Source organism: Salvelinus sp. IW2-2015, linkage group LG4q.1:29 (assembly GCF_002910315.2).
Source record: "Salvelinus sp. IW2-2015 linkage group LG4q.1:29, ASM291031v2, whole genome shotgun sequence".
NCBI classification, from domain to species: domain Eukaryota; kingdom Metazoa; phylum Chordata; class Actinopteri; order Salmoniformes; family Salmonidae; genus Salvelinus; species Salvelinus sp. IW2-2015.
This window is the reverse complement of record NC_036842.1, coordinates 4,163,293-4,183,811: the sequence shown is the minus strand read 5'-3', so window position 1 is coordinate 4,183,811 and position 20,519 is coordinate 4,163,293. Positions and strand designations below refer to the sequence as shown.

General features: G+C 44.1%; 1 protein-coding gene across 1 annotated transcript in view; it reads right to left on the bottom strand.

Annotated features, from left to right (window-relative positions):
* Positions 1-20,519, bottom strand: part of strbp (spermatid perinuclear RNA binding protein) — a 138,150-nt gene that overhangs the window by 21,723 nt on the left and 95,908 nt on the right. The window contains 3 exon segments of the mRNA XM_023986147.3: positions 754-849; positions 1,418-1,512; positions 10,150-10,294. Coding sequence (XP_023841915.1) covers positions 754-849; positions 1,418-1,512; positions 10,150-10,294 — 336 coding nt within the window.

The window sequence follows — 20,519 nt, the reverse complement described above, 5'->3', positions numbered from 1 at the left end:
TATATGTTTGGTCTGAGACACCAGTATATGTTTGGTCTGAGACACCAGTATATGTTTGGTCTGAAACACCAGTATATGTTTGGTTGGAGACAACAGTTTATGTTTGGCCTGAGACACCAGTACATGTTTAGTCTGGGACACCAGTACATGTTTAGTCTGAGACACCAGTACATGTTTAGTCTGGGACACCAGTACATGTTTAGTCTGGGACACCAGTACATGTTTAGTCTGGGACACCAGTACATGTTTAGTCTGAGACACCAGTACATGTTTAGTCTGAGACACCAGTACATGTTTAGTCTGAGACACCAGTATATGTTTAGTCTGAGACACCAGTATATGTTTGGTCTGAGATACCAGTATATGTTTAGTCTGAGACACCAGTATATGTTTGGTCTGAGATACCATTATGTGTTTAGTCTGAGACACCAGTACATGTTTAGTCTGAGACACCAGTACATGTTTAGTCTGAGACACCAGTACATGTTTAGTCTGAGACACCAGTACATGTTTAGTCTGAGACACCAGTACATGTTTAGTCTGAGACACCCATTACATTGTTTGTGGAGTATCCAACAATACCAGTGTGCTGGAGTTGATTATTTTTCTAATACAGTGTCTTTTCACAGGACAACTGGAAATACGCTAGGTGAGCAAACTGCAGTACAGACAGACAGAGACAGACAAACTGCAGTACAGACAGACAGAGACAGACAAACTGCAGTACAGACAGACAGAGACAGACAGACTTACCCATCCTTTCAGCGGCTCCCAGGCTGGTAGTCTATTGCACATGTCTCTCAGGATCCTGAGGATGATGACACACGACTTCAACCCGTTTACTCTGGCCTGGAGTCGGAGAAGAGAGGGAAGGTAACCCTGAGGCATACTCACACTAACAGAGGCGTGCAATAGACACACATTCATATTTAGCGAGGGCGAGATTTGATTTGGCTTCGAATAATGCTTTACAGACTGTCCCTAGAAAAGGGGTTGAATTATAAGCTTGAGGAATATTCGTTCGAGTCTGCAAATATAGGTTTGGTTGAAAGAGGATACGTTATTTTGAGGGAAGCTTTGACATAAATGACAGTCAGGCAGGTTTTCGAAACAGCCAAAAGAAACAAAAAGTGTAGCAATTGCTTTTGTAGCCTTACAATAATCTCTCTCTCTCTGTATGTAGGCTATTATACTACACCGAGCATGATTGAGAGATTCAATGAATGAGTCATTTTTGTATGAGAGAAATAGATTTYTTTTTTTTTTTCATCATATGAATGTTCCTAATTGCAGATAACTGCCGTTTCAAACAAATGATGCATTTTCATGAATTGATTTGATTCCTTCATTCATTCATTTTCACGTGATCATAAGGCTACAATAACAACGGAGAGGTTAAGTAGAACTGAGAGCCAACCTGGAACCATTTGGCATGTCGCAGAGCCGCCAGGGCAACCAGGCATCTGTGCCTGTCCAGCATGTCTGCAGGGTCTGACAGCTCAACACCCTCCACTGGTGAAATAAGAATGGGATATATATAGTATAAAACAGAACACACACGCAGAAGTGTGTTTGAGATCGACTGTATATCCACCACTGACTGACTACTGACCACTCTTTGACTGACCACTCATTGTAGAACAGCCAGTCTGCGGTCGCCGAGTGCAATATAGTCAATCCCAAACATTCCCAGACACATACATTCCTAATCCATAAATCGAACCATAGCCCATACCTCCAAGACATTTAATCTAGGAGGATTGGAGAGGTGTAGGTAAGAGTACGTTTTCGGCATATTGCTTACATCTCTGCAATAGGGGCTAGGGGTCCACTTGGAATTGGGAAACACACACACGACAGAGGGACACACACGTTGACCAGGACAAAGTTCTGTCAGAGTACAGCGAATGATTGGCTGAGGATGAGCGTCCTGACGATATGATTGGCTGCGTCAGATTAACAGAGATGAATGGGATTGTGGTGTGGTTGCGTGAGAGGAGTTGTTCAGATAGTTAGAACTTCCATTCCTTTTAAAGTATCTTAGAAGAGCCATCCACATTTCCAGAACAAAGTCAAATAAATATTCTCAATCATTTTCATATCATATATATATATTTTTTATCCTGATACCCATATGTCCATGACATCTATTTATATGATCAGAAAAAATGTGTATGGGACGCCAGCTAGGGTTATTATGATAAGACAAAAGCACRTATCTTACATTGTGATAAGATAAAAATATTTATCTTACATTGGTATTTCAGAATCATCTCATTACAATGTGTCACGACTTCCGCCGAAGCTGGTGCCCCTCCTTGTTCGGGCGGCGTTCGGCGGTCGACGTCACCGGTTTTCTAGCCGCCACCGATCTACGTTTCATTGTCCATTTGTTCATTTGTTTTGTCTTGATTGTACACACCTGGTTTCCATTACATTATGATTTATTCCCTATTTAACCCTCTGATTCCCACATGGTTTTTGTGCGTGTTTGTTCGTTGTTAAGTGTTCGCTATTTCTGTGAGCTGGAGTATTTTCCCTGCGTGGAATTATTTTTGTGGTTTATTCGAGTAAAGTACGTTTGTTGCTCAGTTCTGTGTCCTGCGCCTGACTCCGTCCTACCCGCTGCACATTGACACTTGACACAATGAGCACATTAGTAAACTCCACTCCATTCCTCTCCATGCACTCAAGCATCCAGACTGGTTGCATCACTGCCTGGTATGGCAACTGCTCGGCACTACAGAGGGTAGTGCATACGGCCCAGTACATCCCTGGGGCTAAGCTTCCTGCCATCCAGGACCTCTATACCAGGCGGTGTCAGAGGAAGGCCCTAAAACTTGTCAAAGACTCCAGCCACTCTAGTCATAGACTGTTCTCTCTGTTACCGCACGGCAAGTGGTACCGGAGCGCCAAGTCTAGGTCCAAGAGGCTTCTAAACAGCTTCTACCCCCAAGCCATAAGACTCCTGAACATCTAATCAAATGGCCACCTAGACTATTTGCATTGCCCACCCCCCACTCACCCCCTCTTTTACTCCGCTGCTACTCTCTGTTACAGTGCTTTGCTAAAGTATTCATCCCCCTTGGCATTTTTCTTATTTTGTTGCATTACAACCTGTAATTTCAATWGATTTTTATTTGGATTTTATGTAATGGACATACATAAAATAACTTGTTTCCAAATCATTAGTTTATTAACGGAAAAATAGTGCGTGCATATGTATTCACCCCCTTTGCTATGAAGCCCCTAAATAAGATATGGTGCAACCAATTACCTTCAGAAGTCACACAATTATTTAAATAAAGTCCAMMTGTGTGCAACACCACTAAGCAAGGGGCACCACCAAGCAAGYGGCACCATGAAGACCAAGGAGCTCTCCAAACAGGTCAGGGACAAAGTTGTGGAAAAGTACAGATCAAGGTTGGGTTATAAAAAAATATCMGAAACTTTGAACATCCCAYGGAGCAMCATTAAATCCATTATTAAAAAATGGAAAGAATATGGCACCACAGCAAACCTGCCAAGAGAGGGCCACCCACCAAAACTCACGGACCAGGCAAGGAGGGCATTAATCAGAGAGATAACAAAGAGACCAAAGATRACCCTGAAGGAGCTGCAAAGCTCCACAGCGGAGATTGGAGTATCTGTCCATAGGACCACTTTAAGTCGAACAATCCATAGAGCTGGGCTTTACGGAAGAGTGGCTGGAAAAAAGCCATTGCTTAAAGAAGAAAATAAGCAAACACGTTTGGTGTTCGCCAAAAGGCATGTGGGAGACTCCCCAAACATATGGAAGAAGGTACTCTGGTTAGATGAGACTAAAATTAAGCTTTTTGGCCATCAAGGAAAACACTATGTCTGGCGCAAACCCTACACCTCTCATCACCCCGAGAACACCATCCCACAGTGAAKCATGGTGGTGGCAGCATCATGCTGTGTGGATGTTTTTTATCGGCAGGGACTGGGAAACTGGTCAGAATTGAAGGAATGATGGATGGCGCTAAATACAGGGAAATTCTTGAGGGAAACCTGTTTCAGTCTTCAAGAGATTTGAGAATGGGACGGAGGTTCAACTTCCAGCAGGACAATGACCCTAAGCATACTGCTAAAGCAACACTCAAGTGGTTTAAGGGGAAACATTTAAATGCCTTGGAATGGCCTAGTCAAAGCCCAGACCTCAATCCAATTGAGAATCTGTGGTATGACTTAAAGATTGCTGTACACCAGTGGAACCCATCCAACTTGAAGGAGCTGTAGCAGTTTTGCCTTGAAGAATGGGCAAAAACCCCAGTGGCTAGATGTGCCAAGCTTATAGAAACATACCCGAAGAGACTTGCAGCTGTAATTTCGGCAAAAGGTGGCTCTACAAAGTATTGACTTTGGGGGGGGTGAATAGTTATGCACGCTCAAGTTTTCAGTTTGTGTCACACCACAAAAATATTTTGCATCTTCAAAGTGATAGGCACGTTGTGTAAATCAAATGATACAACCCCCCAAAAATCCATTTAAATTCCAGGTTGTAAGGCAACAATATAGGAAAAATGCCAAGGAGGGTGAATACTTTCGCAAGCCACTGTATCATCTATGCATAGTCACTTTAATAACTCTACCTACATGTACATATTACCTCAATTACCTCGACTAACCGCTGCCACCGCACATTGACTCTGTACCGGTACCCCCTGTATATGGCCTCGCTACTGTTATTTTACTGCTGCTCTTTAATTATTTATTACTTTTATTTCTTATTCTTATTCATATTTTTTTAAACTGCATTGTTGGTTAGGGGCTTGTAAGTAAGCATTTCACTGTTGTATTCGGCGCATGTGGCAAAAACGATTTGATTTGATTGGAAGCAGCAGGTCCGCAACGGAAATCTTGTGTGTGTGTGTGTGTGTGTGTGTTTGTGTCCAGCTGCTTCTGGAGTGGATTATTACAATGCCTCCATGAAGCAGAGAGCAGGCGAAACAGCCACAGCACTCTCTGTACTCAATGTCCCAGAGAAACTGGCCCATAGCTAGACGAGAGCAGAGAAGATAAAAACAGACCTAAAACGAATCACAACATCAGCTGCATTTGTCTTGCTACTTATCATACAGCACCCCCAGGTACTGTACCAGCTTTAGTACACCGAGTATGGAAAAACAAGGCGACTCGTACTGATGAATAAAGTAGCTTATTAGTTTTCTATCCCGTATTGGTTCTCTCTCCCGCCATTCCACTATTCCAACACTCCCAGCTACGCAGCTACTGCACCAGCTCCTYTACCCTCAGTGTGGAGCGAGAGGACAATAGTTTAGCATCGCTATATGGGGCCACTCAAGGCTTTACACAGGTTCATTTCACTCATTCCTCTCTTATCCTTCCCTCTCTCCCAATCTCTCTCTAACCCTCTCTCTACCGTTCTCTCTCTCTCTCTCATCATCTCTCCTCAGTCAGACCACCCGACTCAGCTACGCAACGAGCTCTGGCTGAGGTTATGAATGGCTCTTGGAAACTGACTTTCAGTGCTCCAACCGACACTGACAAATACAGGTTTATCCAACAGGAAGCGCTAACAAATTCAAAGGTTTTGTTTTTCAGTATCTAATCTGGTGGAAAATAAATCACGACCCTCCTTCGCATGAATGATTGATTATGAATTACATTACAGGCACAATTGCGAAATCTATACATTGATCCGAACACAAAATAAGAGAGCAGTAGCATAATATATAATTCCATTACGGATCAAAAAGCTGTGTCAGAAAGGGCACTTATTGAAACTTGAAATGGAGACATTCTGCACCGTAATAGGTTCCATAAAACGTTGCCTAATAGGATACATAAAGCATTGCCTATCGATCTTAAAGGAATATATACAGCCTCCGTATCTATTGAAATGGAGTGGCTCTCAACGAGGCTTGCCATCCAGAGTGGGCAATATTCGACTTTTGAAATGGTCACGTTCTTTTAGCTGAGTACAGACACCACTGGGACTGATGGTGGGTTCATACAAATTACCATCCAGGCAAGGCACAGCGGGCGATATTACACCCGTAGATATATGTGGAAGGAAGGTCTGCTGAGACCAAAACATCACACTTTGTTTAATCTTTCATTATMATGGAGAGAGCGTCGTGCCTCATCTTGTAATGCAACCGTACTAGACTCTGGAGATGGCCCTGTTCTTTAAGCTATGTACTTGTACAGACTGTGTACAGACACACTGTTTACAGACAGACACCCAGCCTGGGTTCATACCAATTGCTGTGATGAGTTCCTGTTGCCAGTGAGTTGCTGTGTGACACTGAGCTGTTCCTCACTGCGACAGGGCCCTTGACCCGCTCGTCTCTCGCTGGAAATACAACAGGTACGGGGGGGGGATAGTTCCCCTTGATCTACAGCCGCCCCCGTGTCATCTCTCATCTCTCACTCAGACCTTACTGTCGAGCAAGCTAGACCAGCACCGCGATGGATGGGTGCGTTCCTGGCTCCGCTATTGATTTGTCGGGTCTAGATGTCTCCCTCTCCCTCCCTCTCTGGGTTCCAAATAGCACCCTATTCCCTATATAGTGCACTAGTTTTGACCAGGGCCCATAGGGATTAGAGTGTGATTTGGGACGCAAACCCCAACCTCACGCCCATCTCCTCTTCCCAATTACAAACACGCCACACTCCCCACCAGTAGGCTACCACCGACAGAGGAGGAGAGATAGGACAGGAACCGCTGCCATTTTATAACCCTTTTGAGGGATGTTGTTTAGCAATGYTTCGGCTCTCACAACATCACTTTACAGTGAACAGTCTCAAAGTGACAAACTACCCGAGTATGTGAAAGAGATGGAGAATGTGAGGATGAAAAAGAAACGAATGTGGTGGCTGGGTGTCGATCAGCTCCGTGTTAGTTTACACCGGTCTTTTCTGTATGGTKTCTTTGGTCTCACGCGAACCTCATCTTACTTAGTCAGGGTTAGTGAGGACCCGGGGAGGAGAAAATAGACAGTTAAACAGACAGGGAGGAGACGAGAGACAGAGGAAAGGGGTAGAAAGATAGACAGTGGTGTCTTATCTGCAGAGAGAACATGTGTATTCTAGGGTGGGGCTCTGACTCTGCCCTGGCCCCCCCAAAATAATTGTCAAAGACTCCAGTCACCCAAGTCATAGACTGTTCTCTCTGCTACCGCACGGCAAGTGGTACCGGAGCGCCAAGTCTAGGACCAAAAGGCTCCTTAACAGCTTCTACCCCCCCAAGCTATAAGACTGCTGAACAACTAATCAAATGGCCACCTGGACTATTACATTGACCCCCCCTCCCTTTGTTTTTACACTGCTGCTACTTGCTGTTTATTATCCATGCATAGTCACTTTACAAATTACCTTAACTATCCTGTACCCCCGCACATTGACTCAGTACCGGTACACCCTGTATATAGCCTCGTTATTGTTAGGTACATTTATTGTGTTACTTCTTGATTGATTTATTTTTTATTTTTTTACTTTCGTTTATTTAGTAAATATTTTATCAACTTTATTTATTGAACTGCATTGTTGGTTAAGGGCTTGTAAAGTAAGCATTTCACAGTGTTGTATTCGCCGCATGCRACAAATAAAATTTGATTTGATTTTCCTTCTCCCAGCCCTGTGGCTGTTTGGTTAGTCAAGAGAGGCCCATGGGTCAAATGTATAGTCTTGGTGTTGACCATGATACATGCTACAGGGCTGCTGAGACAGCATAGTAGGGTKAAGAATCACTATGACCGCAACTATGTTTACCACTTATGTTTACCACTTAGCACGTCATTACAGATTTGAGACTAATATGGCCCAGACTGCTGGATAAATTACTTTCTGTTACATAGTGGTGTGTGTGTGTGTGTGTGTGTGTACAGTGGCTTGCGAAAGTATTCACCCACCTTGGCATTTTTCCTATTTTGTAGCCTTACAACTTGGAATAAAAAATAAAAATAAATTTGGGGGGGGGTTTGTACCACTTTCAAGATGCAAAATATTTTTTATTGTGAAACAAAAATATATGAATGAGCGATGGCCGAACGGCATAGGCAAGATCTACTGCATCGTTCGGCCATCGCTCATTCATATATTTTTATGTACATATTCTTATGCATTCCTTTACACTTGTGTGTATAAGGTAATTGTTAGGTTAGATTACTTATTAGATATTACTGCATGGTCGGAACTAGAAGCACAAGCATTTTGCTAAACCCTCATTAACATCTGCTAAACATGTGTATGTGACAAATACAATTTTATTTGATAAGAAATAACTAAATAAAATAAAAAAACTTGAGCGTGCATAACTATTCACCCCCCCCAAMGTCAATACTTTGTAGAGCCACCCTTTGCAGAAATTACAGCTGCAAGTCTCTTGGTGTATGTCTCTATAAGCTTGGCACATCTAGCCACTGGGATTTTTTCCCATTCTTCAAGGCAAAACTGCTACAGCTCCTTCAAGTTGGATGGGTTCCACTGGTGTAAGGGTGTACAGCAATCTTTAAGTCATACCACAGATTCTCAATTGGATTGAGGTCTGGGCTTTGACTAGGCCATTCCAAGGCATTTAAATGTTTCCCCTTAAACCACTTGAGTGTTGCTTTAGCAGTATGCTTAGGGTCATTGTCCTGCTGGAAGGTGAATCTCTGTCCCAGTCTCAAATCTCTGTGAGACTGAAACAGTTTCCATCAAGAATTTCCTKWATTTAGCGCCATCCATCATTCCTTCAATTCTGTCCAGTTTCCCAGTCCTTGCCGATGAAAAACATCCACACAGCATGATGCTGCCACCACCATGCTTCACTGTGGGGATAAGGTGTTCTCGGGGTGATGAGAGGTGTTGGATTTGCGCCAGACATAGTGTTTTCCTTGATGGCCAAAAAGCTCAATTTTAGTCTCATCTGACCAGAGTACCTTCTTCTATATGTTTGGGGAGTCTCCCACATACCTTTTGGCGAACACCAAACGTGTTTGCTAATTTTTATCTTTAAGCAATGGCTTTTTTCTGGCCACTCTTCCGTAAAGCCCAGCTCTGTGGAGTGTACGGCTTAAAGTGGTCCTATAGACAGATACTCCAATCTCCKCTGTGGAGCTTTGCAGCTCCTTCAGGGTTATCTTTGGTCTCTTTGTTGCCTCTCTGATTAATGCCCTCSTTGCCTGGTCCRTGAGTTTTGGTGGRCRGCCCTCTCTTGGCAGGTTTGCTGTGGTGCCATATTCTTTTTTWATAATGGATTTAATGTTGCTCCRTGGGATGTTCAAAGTTTCGGATATTTTTTTAKAACCCAAYCCTGATCTGTACTTTTCCACAACTTTGTCCCTGACCTGTTTGGAGAGCTCCTTGGTCTTCATGGTGCCACTTGCTTGGTGATGCCCCTTGCTTAGTAGTGTTGCAGACGCTGGGGCCTTTTGGGAACAAGTGTAAATATGCTGAGATCATGTGASACTAAGATTGCACACAGGTGGACTTTATTTAACTAATTATGTGACTTCTGAAGGTAATTGGTTGCACCAGATCTTATTTAGGGGCTTCATAGCAAAGGGGGTGAATACATATGCACGCACGACTTTTCCGTATTTTTTTACATTTTAAAACAAGTAATTTTTTTCATTTCACTTCACCAATTTGGACTATTTTGTGTATGTCCACTACATGAAATCCAAATAAAAAATCATTTAAATTACAGGGTGTAATGCAACAAAATAGGAAAAACGCCAAGGGGGATGAATACTTTAGCAAGGCACTGTACGTTCACACCATGCGCAAGGTTTGATGAAGAGTTAGTGTAGAGGGAATATGGCGTCTTGTCTTATGCATGTATTGTCTCCCCAAGGCAGGAGGAATACGGGTGTAGCTTGGGAGAGGGCCATGGATATATTTTCAAAGCTTACTGTGTCCCAGTGGAGTGCTGCTAACAACACTAGTGCTGCTGATCTCTGCAGTAGCATAAATCATACACACACACACACAGATGTGCGCACAAACATGCGTATGCAAACCTACACACCTCAATACCTCCCCCCTCTATATCCCTCTTCCATGCAAAGACAAACTCATTTCATTTCCCCCTTAACCCCATTTCAGTACCTCCGTTGGAAGAGAAGAAGACACACGTAAACACAAAAACAACAGCGAAACAGACGTGACGTGTGGTACCTTGTTCGTCCGTGTCGCTGTCCTCTCTCATCTGCGGGGAGGTGAGGGTGACCTTCAGGGTGAGTTTTGGCTCTGTCGTACTACACACCAAGATGGCTGCCTCTGGCACACAGCGCTGCACCTCGTACTTCTCTTCGGTTAACTTCTGTTAGGGGTCAGAGGTCAATAACAGCAGGCGTTAGAGGTCAAGGGTTAAAGGTCACAGCCAGGACAAACTGCACTTGACCCGTGGCTTGGGTCATGACAATCTCAGCTGGTCTCAGTCCAGGCTGTGAAAGCCGTTAAGAGCAAGCCCAATCACCAACAGTGCATTTCGCACACACACACACACACACCCACACACATGGTGACACACACACACACACCACACCACAACAACAACCACAACACACAAACACACACCACAACACACACACAACACACACACGACAACACACACGATGCATTTTCAAAGCAGATTATGAGAAGAGGAGCGAGGGGGAGATAAAAAGAAAGAAAGAAAAAAGGGTCCTGATTGAAAACAACATTGTTTGATGTGGAGGCTGAAAGCTAGTTCTGTCGCTATAATCCCTTGTATTAATGCCAGCCACACAATTACAATGTGCATGTCCTTTTTATGCATTCTTCCACACACACACACACACACACAATTACGGTGTGTGTGTGTGGAGTCCTTTTATTAATTCTTCTCTCATACAAGGGAAATCAATTACCTCTGGCCCCAGTGATCGGCTTAAGATCAGATGATGAATTTTAGAGTGTCAGCACAACTCAGACAGCCATACACACTGATAAACACACACAGCACTGATACACACACACACACAACACACACAACACACACTGATACACACACACACACTGAAACAACACACAGCACCACATACAACACCCATCGATACAGCACACAATCACACACACACACACACTGATACACCACACACCACGATATCAACACAACACACACACACACACACAAGACACACACACACTATACACACACACACACAAAAGATACATAAACCCGCGCAAAGACATAAGACACACACAAATACACTACAAAGATAACATAAAAAAAAACACACACCACCACACACACACTGATACACACACCACACAACACCCACAAAGATACATAAACGCCGCCAAAGACATAAAGACACACACAAATACACTACCAAAGATACATTAAAAAAAACACACACACACCACACACTGATACACACACACACAACACAAAGATACATAAACCCCGCACAGACATAAAGACACCACACAAATACACTACCAAAGATACATTAAAAAACACACCACACACCACACACAACACTGATACAAACATCATACTAACAATCTATTTCTCTGCGGGCTATTGGGTCCGTTTGGTCTTTATCTTGGCCGGTGTTGGGGGCGTCGTTTTTGGGGCTGAATGGTAATTGTGGATGGTTCTTCACCTAAGTCCCACACTATAAATACCCACACCACTGAAAAGAATCACCACAAAGATAGCAGCTACGAGACCGGTTAAAAAGGTCTCAAAATGGCTTTACTCTGACGCACTAGCCATACGCGATGTAATCGAAGAACATGATACACCATCTAGACCGAATATCATTGTTTGATGTCTGGGAAAAGTATAAACATTAGAGAGGAACAGGAGGAATTACACCCACACGATCACCACATCAAATGTCGACACACTCAATCCAAGACCAAAAAAACACACACTGGCAGCTAGCATAAAAGGTCAGCAATCAGAATTAAGACTGTGCCTATGGAAAAAGCGTGCCCAGGGCGACAACCTGGACCCCTAACAAGTCAGTAGGACACACAAATCAGAATCACAGGGAGCTTACACGGGGCGGGAGTCTGAGGGACGAGGCTAGACATACCGATTCCATTACCCATCGTGAATCCATTATACAGTCTTATCCCCTGGGGCTTGCTGTATCTTTAAGGGACTACCTTAGCAACATGTGCCTGACTGGGAATGCCCTCTCTGAGCCATGGGAGGGGACCCGTGGGTTCCGATTTGGAAAGAGGGGGGGGACGTAGAGGAGATATGGGGGGAAAAGAAGGGACGGCTCGAATGAGGTACAACAAGCACAGACCAGGAACGAGAATAAATGTCCGCCAGACAGGAAACCGCCTTTCCAGCACGATTCCAACTCATGACATACCTGGTGCCATTCTGCAAGCTCCTTCCATCAGCGCAAAAGAATTGCCTAGGCTTCTGATATGGCTATGGATGTTGGAGCATTGTGTTAACATGGAAATGTAGGCTTCCAATTTAGAAAAATAACACCATAGGCAAGGAAAATGCTGCTATGTGTGAGCTGTGGAACCTAACACCCAGCCCGGCTTGGGGCTGTCGACCACACTCGCCTCACTACGCTATATCGTGCCTTCGAGTTAAACGTCCCGCGCCATATATCCCACAAGGCAAGTCAGGAAAGCAAAGGCTAGACTTTTTTCAAAAGAGCCATGCACGTGGCTGCATCCACTGTAGGCCACAAAAGCTCCGCCTACAACAAAGCGGATGGTCTGAGGAAGACAAGGCTGTAAAGTCCGGGAGGAGGAAGTTCGAAGACAAAGGAGGAGCTCGTCCTCCAACCGAGGCCTGCCCACTGACGTGCCAGGAGCATGAAGGCTGAGGGAAAACCTCAGGTGTCCACCCGACAGGCTGCCGATAAATCCACGATAATCGAGAATTTCAATGAGCATTTTTCTACGGCTGGCCATGCTTTCCACCTGGCTACCCCTACCCCGGTCAACAGCTCTGCACCCCCCACAGCAACTTGCCCAAGCCTCCGCTATTTCTCCTTCACCCAAATCCAGATAGCTGATGTTCTGAAAGAGCTGCAAAATCTGGACCCCTACAAATCAATTGGGCTAGACAATCTGGACCCTCTCTTTCTAAAATTATCCACCGCAATTATTGCAACCCCTATTACTAGCCTGTTCAACCTCTCTTCAGTATCGTCTGAGATCCCCAAAGATTGGAAATCTGCCGCGGTCATCCCCCTCTTCAAAGGGGTAGACACTCTAGACCCAAACTGCTACAGACCTATATCTATTCTACCTTGCCTTTCTAAGGTCTTCGAAAGCCAAGTTAACAGATTACCGACCATTTCGAATCCCACCGTACCTTCTCCGCTACGCAATCTGGTTTCCGAGCGGGTCATGGGTGCACCTCAGCCACGCTCAAGGTACTAAACGATATTATAACCGCCATCGATAAAAGACAATACTGTGCAGCCTTCTACATCAACCTGGCCAAGGCTTTCRACTCTGTCAATCACCGCATTCTTATTGGAAGACTCAACAGCTTTGGTTTCTCAAATGACTGTCTCGCCTTGTTCACCAACTACTTCTCAGACAGAGTTCAGTGTGTCAAATCGAAATGTTGTCCGGACCGCTGGCAGTCTCGAAGGGGGTCCCACAGGGTTCAATTCTCGGGCCGACTCTTTTCTCTGTATACATCAATGATGTCGCTCCTGCTGCTGGTGATTCTCTGATCCATCTCTACGCAGACGACACCATTCTGTATACTTCTGGCCCTTCTTTGGACACTGTGTTAACAAACCTCCAGATGAGCTTCAATGCCATACAACTCTCCCTCCGTGGCCTCCAACTGCTCTTAAATGCAAGTAAAACTAAATGCATGCTCTTCAACCGATCGCTGCCCACACCTGCCCGCCCGTCTAGCATCACTACTCTGCACGGTTCTGACTTAGAATACGTGGACAACTACAAAAACCTAGGTGTCTGGTTAGACTCTCCTTCCAGACTTACAATAAGCATCTCCAATCCAAAATTAAATCCAGAATAAGCTTCCTATNACGGTTCTGACTTAGAATACGTGGACAACTACAAAAACCTAGGTGTCTGGTTAGACTCTCCTTCCAGACTTACAATAAGCATCTCCAATCCAAAATTAAATCCAGAATAAGCTTCCTATTTCACAACAAAGCATCCTTCACTCATGCTGCCAAATATACCCTCGTAAAACKGACTATCCTACCGATCCTTGACTTCGGCGATGTCATTTACAAAATAGCCTCCAACACTCTACTCAGCAAATTGGATGYAGTCTATCACAGTGCCATCCATTTTGTCACCAAAGCCCCATATACTACCCACCACTGCGCCCTGTATGCTCTCGTTGGCTGGCCCTCGCTTCATATTCGTCGCCAACCCCACTGGCTCCWGGTCATCTATAAGTCTTTGCTAGGTAAAGCCCCGCCTTATCACAGCTCACTGGTCACCATAGCAGCACCCACTCGTAGCACGTGCTCCAGCAGGTATATTTCACTGGTCATCCCCAAAGCCAACTCCTCCTTTGGCCGCCGAATTATTTCGAATTATTTTGCCACTATGGCCTATTTATTGCCTTACCTCCCTAATCTTACTACATTTGCGCACACTGTACACAGATGTTTTCTATTGTGTTATTGACTGTACGTTTGTTTATCCCATGTGTAAGTCTGTGTTGTTTGTGTCACACTGCTTTGCTTTATCTTGGCCAGGTCGCAGTTGTAAATGACAACTTGTTCTCAAATGGCCGACCTGTTTAAATAAAGGTGAAATAAATCAACAAAATTAATAATATGTTGAGTGGAAACAGGTATGCTTGGGATTAGGAAGTATACAGTGGCAGTTCCTATGAGTATACCTGTTCATGTAGCTGAGGTTAACCTTGCCTACATGTATGCTCACGCAAGCGTGTGTTTGTGTGTTCCGTTGCTACCGCGCACGCGCGTGTGTGTGTTTGTGTTTGTGCTCGTGCCGTGGCCACACGCGCGTGTGTATCCGTGCGCGGGTGAATACCTCTGCTGCCATATGTGTGTTTGACTAATTAGGAAACCTCCTGGCTGACAGTCCTATATTCATTTCACATGGTAGCAGCTTATAAATAGAACCGTGGCTTCTCGTCTCCTGGCTTCTGTTGCTGCCCTCTCCGCGACGACTGCACTGTGACGAGAGGTTGACGGAGGGGGGGTAAGAAGGACTGACTTCTTACCCCCGGACTGTCCGGCGTTACAACACCCGATCTAGCCAGACCTTCTGCACACAGGCACCGAGTGTCTCCTATCTACAGGTGGAGAATACACGATTCCATTATAGCCCCCCCCCCCAAAAAAAAAGATTAAGCAAAAAATATGATAAAATACAATTGTTGCCGGCCAAATTGACGACAGAAAAAACTATCCTTTTTGTTACTAATGATTCATATTTGTTATTTCTGAATATTTGATGTCTTCACTATTATTCTACAATGTATATTTTCAAAGAAGTGTGGGATCACCATTATTTGGACGTATAGATTAATGAGCAACTCGGTTTCACCATTTACCATACTGGAATACAGGTTCAATTCGATTTATTAATGTTTGTAAAATTACCATTCAAAAGTATGATTGCGTGTCCATATAGCTGTACCTTGGTATTTGCATTGCTTCTAAGTCATCAAATTGTTTACTGACAGCCAGCTATCTTCGAGTAGACAAAATAATTATTTTTTATTCGTTATGGAAATATCAGTCTATAGATTCATTTGCTGAATGTAGTGGAATTTAATTGTGTGTATTTTCGTTAGTCGTCATGCATCTTCTGTATCACTTGCTCACAGCGTACAGAGCCTATTTTGAGGGGGATATCACTTGTCAGACGGCACACGAGCTGGTGCTGCTGCAGCTCCTCAAACAGCTTGTTGCTGCCGGACTGAAACGTGGGCTTTTATAAGCTCAGTCATTGCGCAAGAATTCTGAATGCGATCTCGTGTTTAAAAAACCACGCGATTAAAAAAACAAACACGCGATTAAGAGCACTCTTTTTATTTCTCAGCGTGGTAATTGAAGCGTCTCTCCATTCGCGTTCAAGTGCGTAATCAACGGTAGGCAGGCTATATCAATGCGTCACCCATCATTTTGCAATGTGAGCTGGAAGCAGTATCTACTTAAATGATTTGCAACCTCAACTTTTTACTTCGTATTGTGAGGCACGTCGTTCTTACCTTGTTTCAAAGTAGCCTATTAAAAATCCTACCATTAGAAACGTGGAGGCAATTCTTTTATAAAGACTTCCTCATATGCCTTTGAAAACAGGATTTCTCTCCTGTTCCTGTTCTTTCTTTCGTCGTCCAGAAGCCGAAGGCACAATCCTAGTTTGTATTAGCTACGCATCCTGTTGCATCTTTAGATTCTCCCACTTTTTACATTTCAACTGAGAGTTTCATCTCTGTCATGTATCTAACCGCTCGCATCTGGCGTTCTGTTTAGAATGGTGTTCTCCTGTGAATTGCATTTTGGCAAATGTTTGAAAATGACGTTTTATTACAGGAGTTGCATGTTCTGTTAAGATGAATTACCATCATTTTAATTGATTTCTCTCATTCTAAGCACAGCGGGTGGATGCCCTCATGATTTAGATGCACCAAATGCAAATGAGTCCGGTAAATTTTCCAAATGGCCGGTAATTAAAATCTTCCACACACACACACACACACACACACCACACACACACACACACACACACACACACACACACACACACACACACACACACACACACACACAGCTCGTTGCTATGGAACCCATTTATTTAGCAGTCGGTGCTATATTGGAATCGTGTATTCTCCACCTGTAGATAGGAGACACTGGGTGCCTGTGTGTGCAGAGGTCTGGCTAGATCGGGTTTTGTAACGCCGGACAGTCCGGAGGTAAGAAGTCAGTCCTTCTTACCCCCCCTCCGTCAACCTCTCGTCACAGTGCAGTCGTCGCGGAGAGGGCAGCAACAGAAGCCAGGAGACGAGAAGCCACGGTTCTATTTATAAGCTGCTACCATGTGAAGAATATAGGACTGTCAGCCAGGAGGTTTCCTAATTAGTCAAACACACATATGGCAGCAGAGGTATTCACCGCGCACGGATAACACGGCGTGTGCCACGGCAGAGCACAAACACAAACACACACACGCGCGTGCGCGGTAGCAACGGAACACACAACAACGCTTGCGTGAGCATACATGTAGGCAAGGTTAACCTCAGCTACATGAACAGTATACTCATAGGAACTGCCACTGTATACTTCCTAATCCCAAGCATACCTGTTTCCACTCAACATATTATTAATTTTGTTGATTTTATTTCACCTTTATTTAAACAGGTCGCCATTTGAGAACAAGTTGTCATTTACAACTGCGACCTGGCCAAGATAAAGCAAAGCAGTGTGACACAAACAACACAGACTTACACATGGGATAAACAAACGTACAGTCAATAACACAATAGAAAACATCTGTGTACAGTGTGCGCAAATGTAGTAAGATTAGGGAGTAAGGCAATAAATAGGCCATAGTGGCGAATAATTTAATTTAGCAATTAAACACTGGAGTGATAGATATGCAGAAGTGAATGTGCAAGTAGAGATACTGGCGTCAAAGGAGCAAAAAAAAAATCACAATATGTGGATGAGGTAGTGGTGTGCTATTTACAGATGGGCTGTGTACAGGTGCAATAATCGGTAAGCTGCTCCGACAGCTGATGCTTAAAGTTAGTGAGGGAGATATAAGACTCCAGCTTCAAGATTTTTTGTAATTTGTTCCAGTCATTGGCAGCAGAGAACTGGAAGGAAAGGCGGCCAAAGGAGGTGGGCTTTGGGGATGACCAGTGAAATATACCTGCTGGAGCACGTGCTACGAGTGGGTGCTGCTATGGTGACCAGTGAGCTGTGATAAGGCGGGGCTTTACCTAGCAAAGACTTATAGATGACCTGGAGCCAGTGGGGTGGCGACGAATATGAAGCGAGGGCCAGCCAACGAGAGCATACAGGGCGCAGTGGTGGGTAGTTATATGGGCTTTGGTGACAAAATGGATTGGCACTGTGATAGACTACATCCAATTTGCTGAGTAGAGTGTTGGAGGCTATTTTGTAAATGACATCGCCGAAGTCAAGGATCGGTAGGAAGTGTCAGTTTTACGAGGGTATATTTGGCAGCATTGAGTGAGGATGCTTTGTTGTGAAATAGGAAGCTATTCTGGATTTAATTTTGGATTGGAGTGCTTATTGTAGTCTGGAAGGAGAGTCTAACCAGACACCTAGGTTTTTGTAGTTGTCCACGTATTCTAAAGTCAGAACCGTCCAGAGTAGTTGATGCTAGACGGAGCGGGACAAGGTGTGGGCAGCGATCGGTTGAAGAGCATGCATTTAGTTTTACTTGCATTAAGAGCAGTTGCCATGCTCCCCGGGCGTCCGGACAACATTTTCGATTTGATACACTGAACTCTGTCTGAGAAGTAGTTGCGTGAACAAGGCGAGACAGTCATTTGAGAAACCAAAGCTGTTGAGTCTTCCATAAGAATGCGGTGATTGACAGAGTCGAAAGCCCTTGGCCAGGTTGATGTAGAAGGCTGCAACAGTATTTGTCTTTTATTGATGGCGGTTATAATATCGTTAGTACCTTGAGCGTGGCTGAGGTGCACCCATGACCCGCTCGGAAACCAGATTGCATAGCGGAGGAAGGTACGGTGGGATTCGAATGGTCGGTTGATCTGTTTGTTGGCTTTCGAAGACCTTAGAAAGGCAGGGCAGGATTGATATAGGTATGTAACAGTTTGGGTCTAGAGCAGGGGTGTCAAAGTCAAATGGACGGAGGGCCAAATAAAAATTTAGCTACAAGCCGAGGGCCGACTGTTCGAATGTTCATTGAAAAAAATTTTAAATGACGCATATAGTCTAGTGAACCTAATTGAACCTACTGAAAACCTAACAAATATATTCCAATATGATCAGATAAATAAAGCAATATTTTCTTATGGCTCTGTCAGTAATCTTTAATTTTCAACAGACACAAAAGACAAATTCCTTTAATAAAAATCCCCATAACATGAACATTAATGAAAGAAACCGGTATTCAAGGCACCATCAGTAGCCTATATTTTCTATTTTAGCAAAAGTGGGCTAAATTTACTTCAAAGAAAAAAACAATAATAGCAATTTTCTATCATCCACTCAACTGAAATATTTTTAAAATATAATTGGATTGAAATACAATAAAATAAAGTGCAAAAATCTATTAATCAAAAACAACACTTTGTTTAAGGAGAAGTAACATGCAGTGAAAACAAATATTAAACTTTAACTTTTAAACTTGAACTGAAGTAAAACTCTAAATATGTGATTGCACAGTAATGTTCACTTGTTTGAGGTTGAGGGTGATACTTGGTGGTGTCCCATCTTTTCCACAAGTTCATCAATGTTCGGGGTAAGGCTCTGAGCTGAGGAATCCTCAGAATTGAGTGGAGGTGTTCAGCAGTAAGTCGACTTCTGTGTGATGTTTTGTTCAGGTTCATCAAAGAAAACAGTTGTTCACACAGGTATGGTCTGCCAACATAGACAACGTTTGAGCAGCCTGGATGCGCAGCTGGGGCATTGTGTCGGGGAGGAAACGGGCGAACTCCCGCAGCACCCACTGCCGCATATTTTGCCCTCAGTGCATCATTGCATTGGAGGTCAATCAACTCCATTTGGAGGTTTGTGGTTGAGCTTTCCACGTCAACAGCAAATGGGTTACCGAGCAGTTCCAACCTGCTTTTTTGTGCTTCAAAGTCAGCAAATCGGCGTCGAAATCAGCGGCAAGCATACCTATTTTATCAGCCAACTGTGCGCTCGGGAACGCACTGGTAGAGAGCTTCTCTTTCATGGTCTGGCAGCTGGGAAAGTGGCTCAAATTTTCTTTCCGCATCTGCGTCTCCCACAGAGTCATTTGGTTTAAATGCCTTCACTGTACTGTACATATCAGAGATGACATGATCCCGACCCTGCAGCTGCAAGTTCATTTGCATTCAGATGACTCGTAATGTCACACAGAAAAGCCATTTCACACAGAAACATTTCGTCCTCGGAGTTGTGTTGTGTCTTTCCCTTTGCTGTCAAGAACAGACAAATCTCCTCACGAAGCTCGAAACATCTTTGAAGCACCTTTCCCTGGCTTAGCCATCGCACCTTCTGTGTGATAAGGCAAATCACCATGCTCCGTTTCTAACTCCGTCAGAAATGCCTTGAACTGGCGGTGATTCAAACCTTTGGCTCTGTAAAGTTTAACTGTGCGCGTGATGATGCTCATTACATGCTCCATTTTCAAGGCTTTACCGCACAACGCTTCTGGTGTATGAATACAATGATAAGCTGTTCAGCTCAACCTGTTCGCGTTTTCCTCTTGCATCTTTTCCCGTATCTTCGCCACCAGTCCGCTCCTGTGCCAACATCGCAGGTGCTCCGTCGTTGTCAAACCCACGAGTTTTTCCCAAGGCAGCTCCATCTCATTTACACATCTTGACACCTCTTCATACAAATCATGCCCCGTAGTTG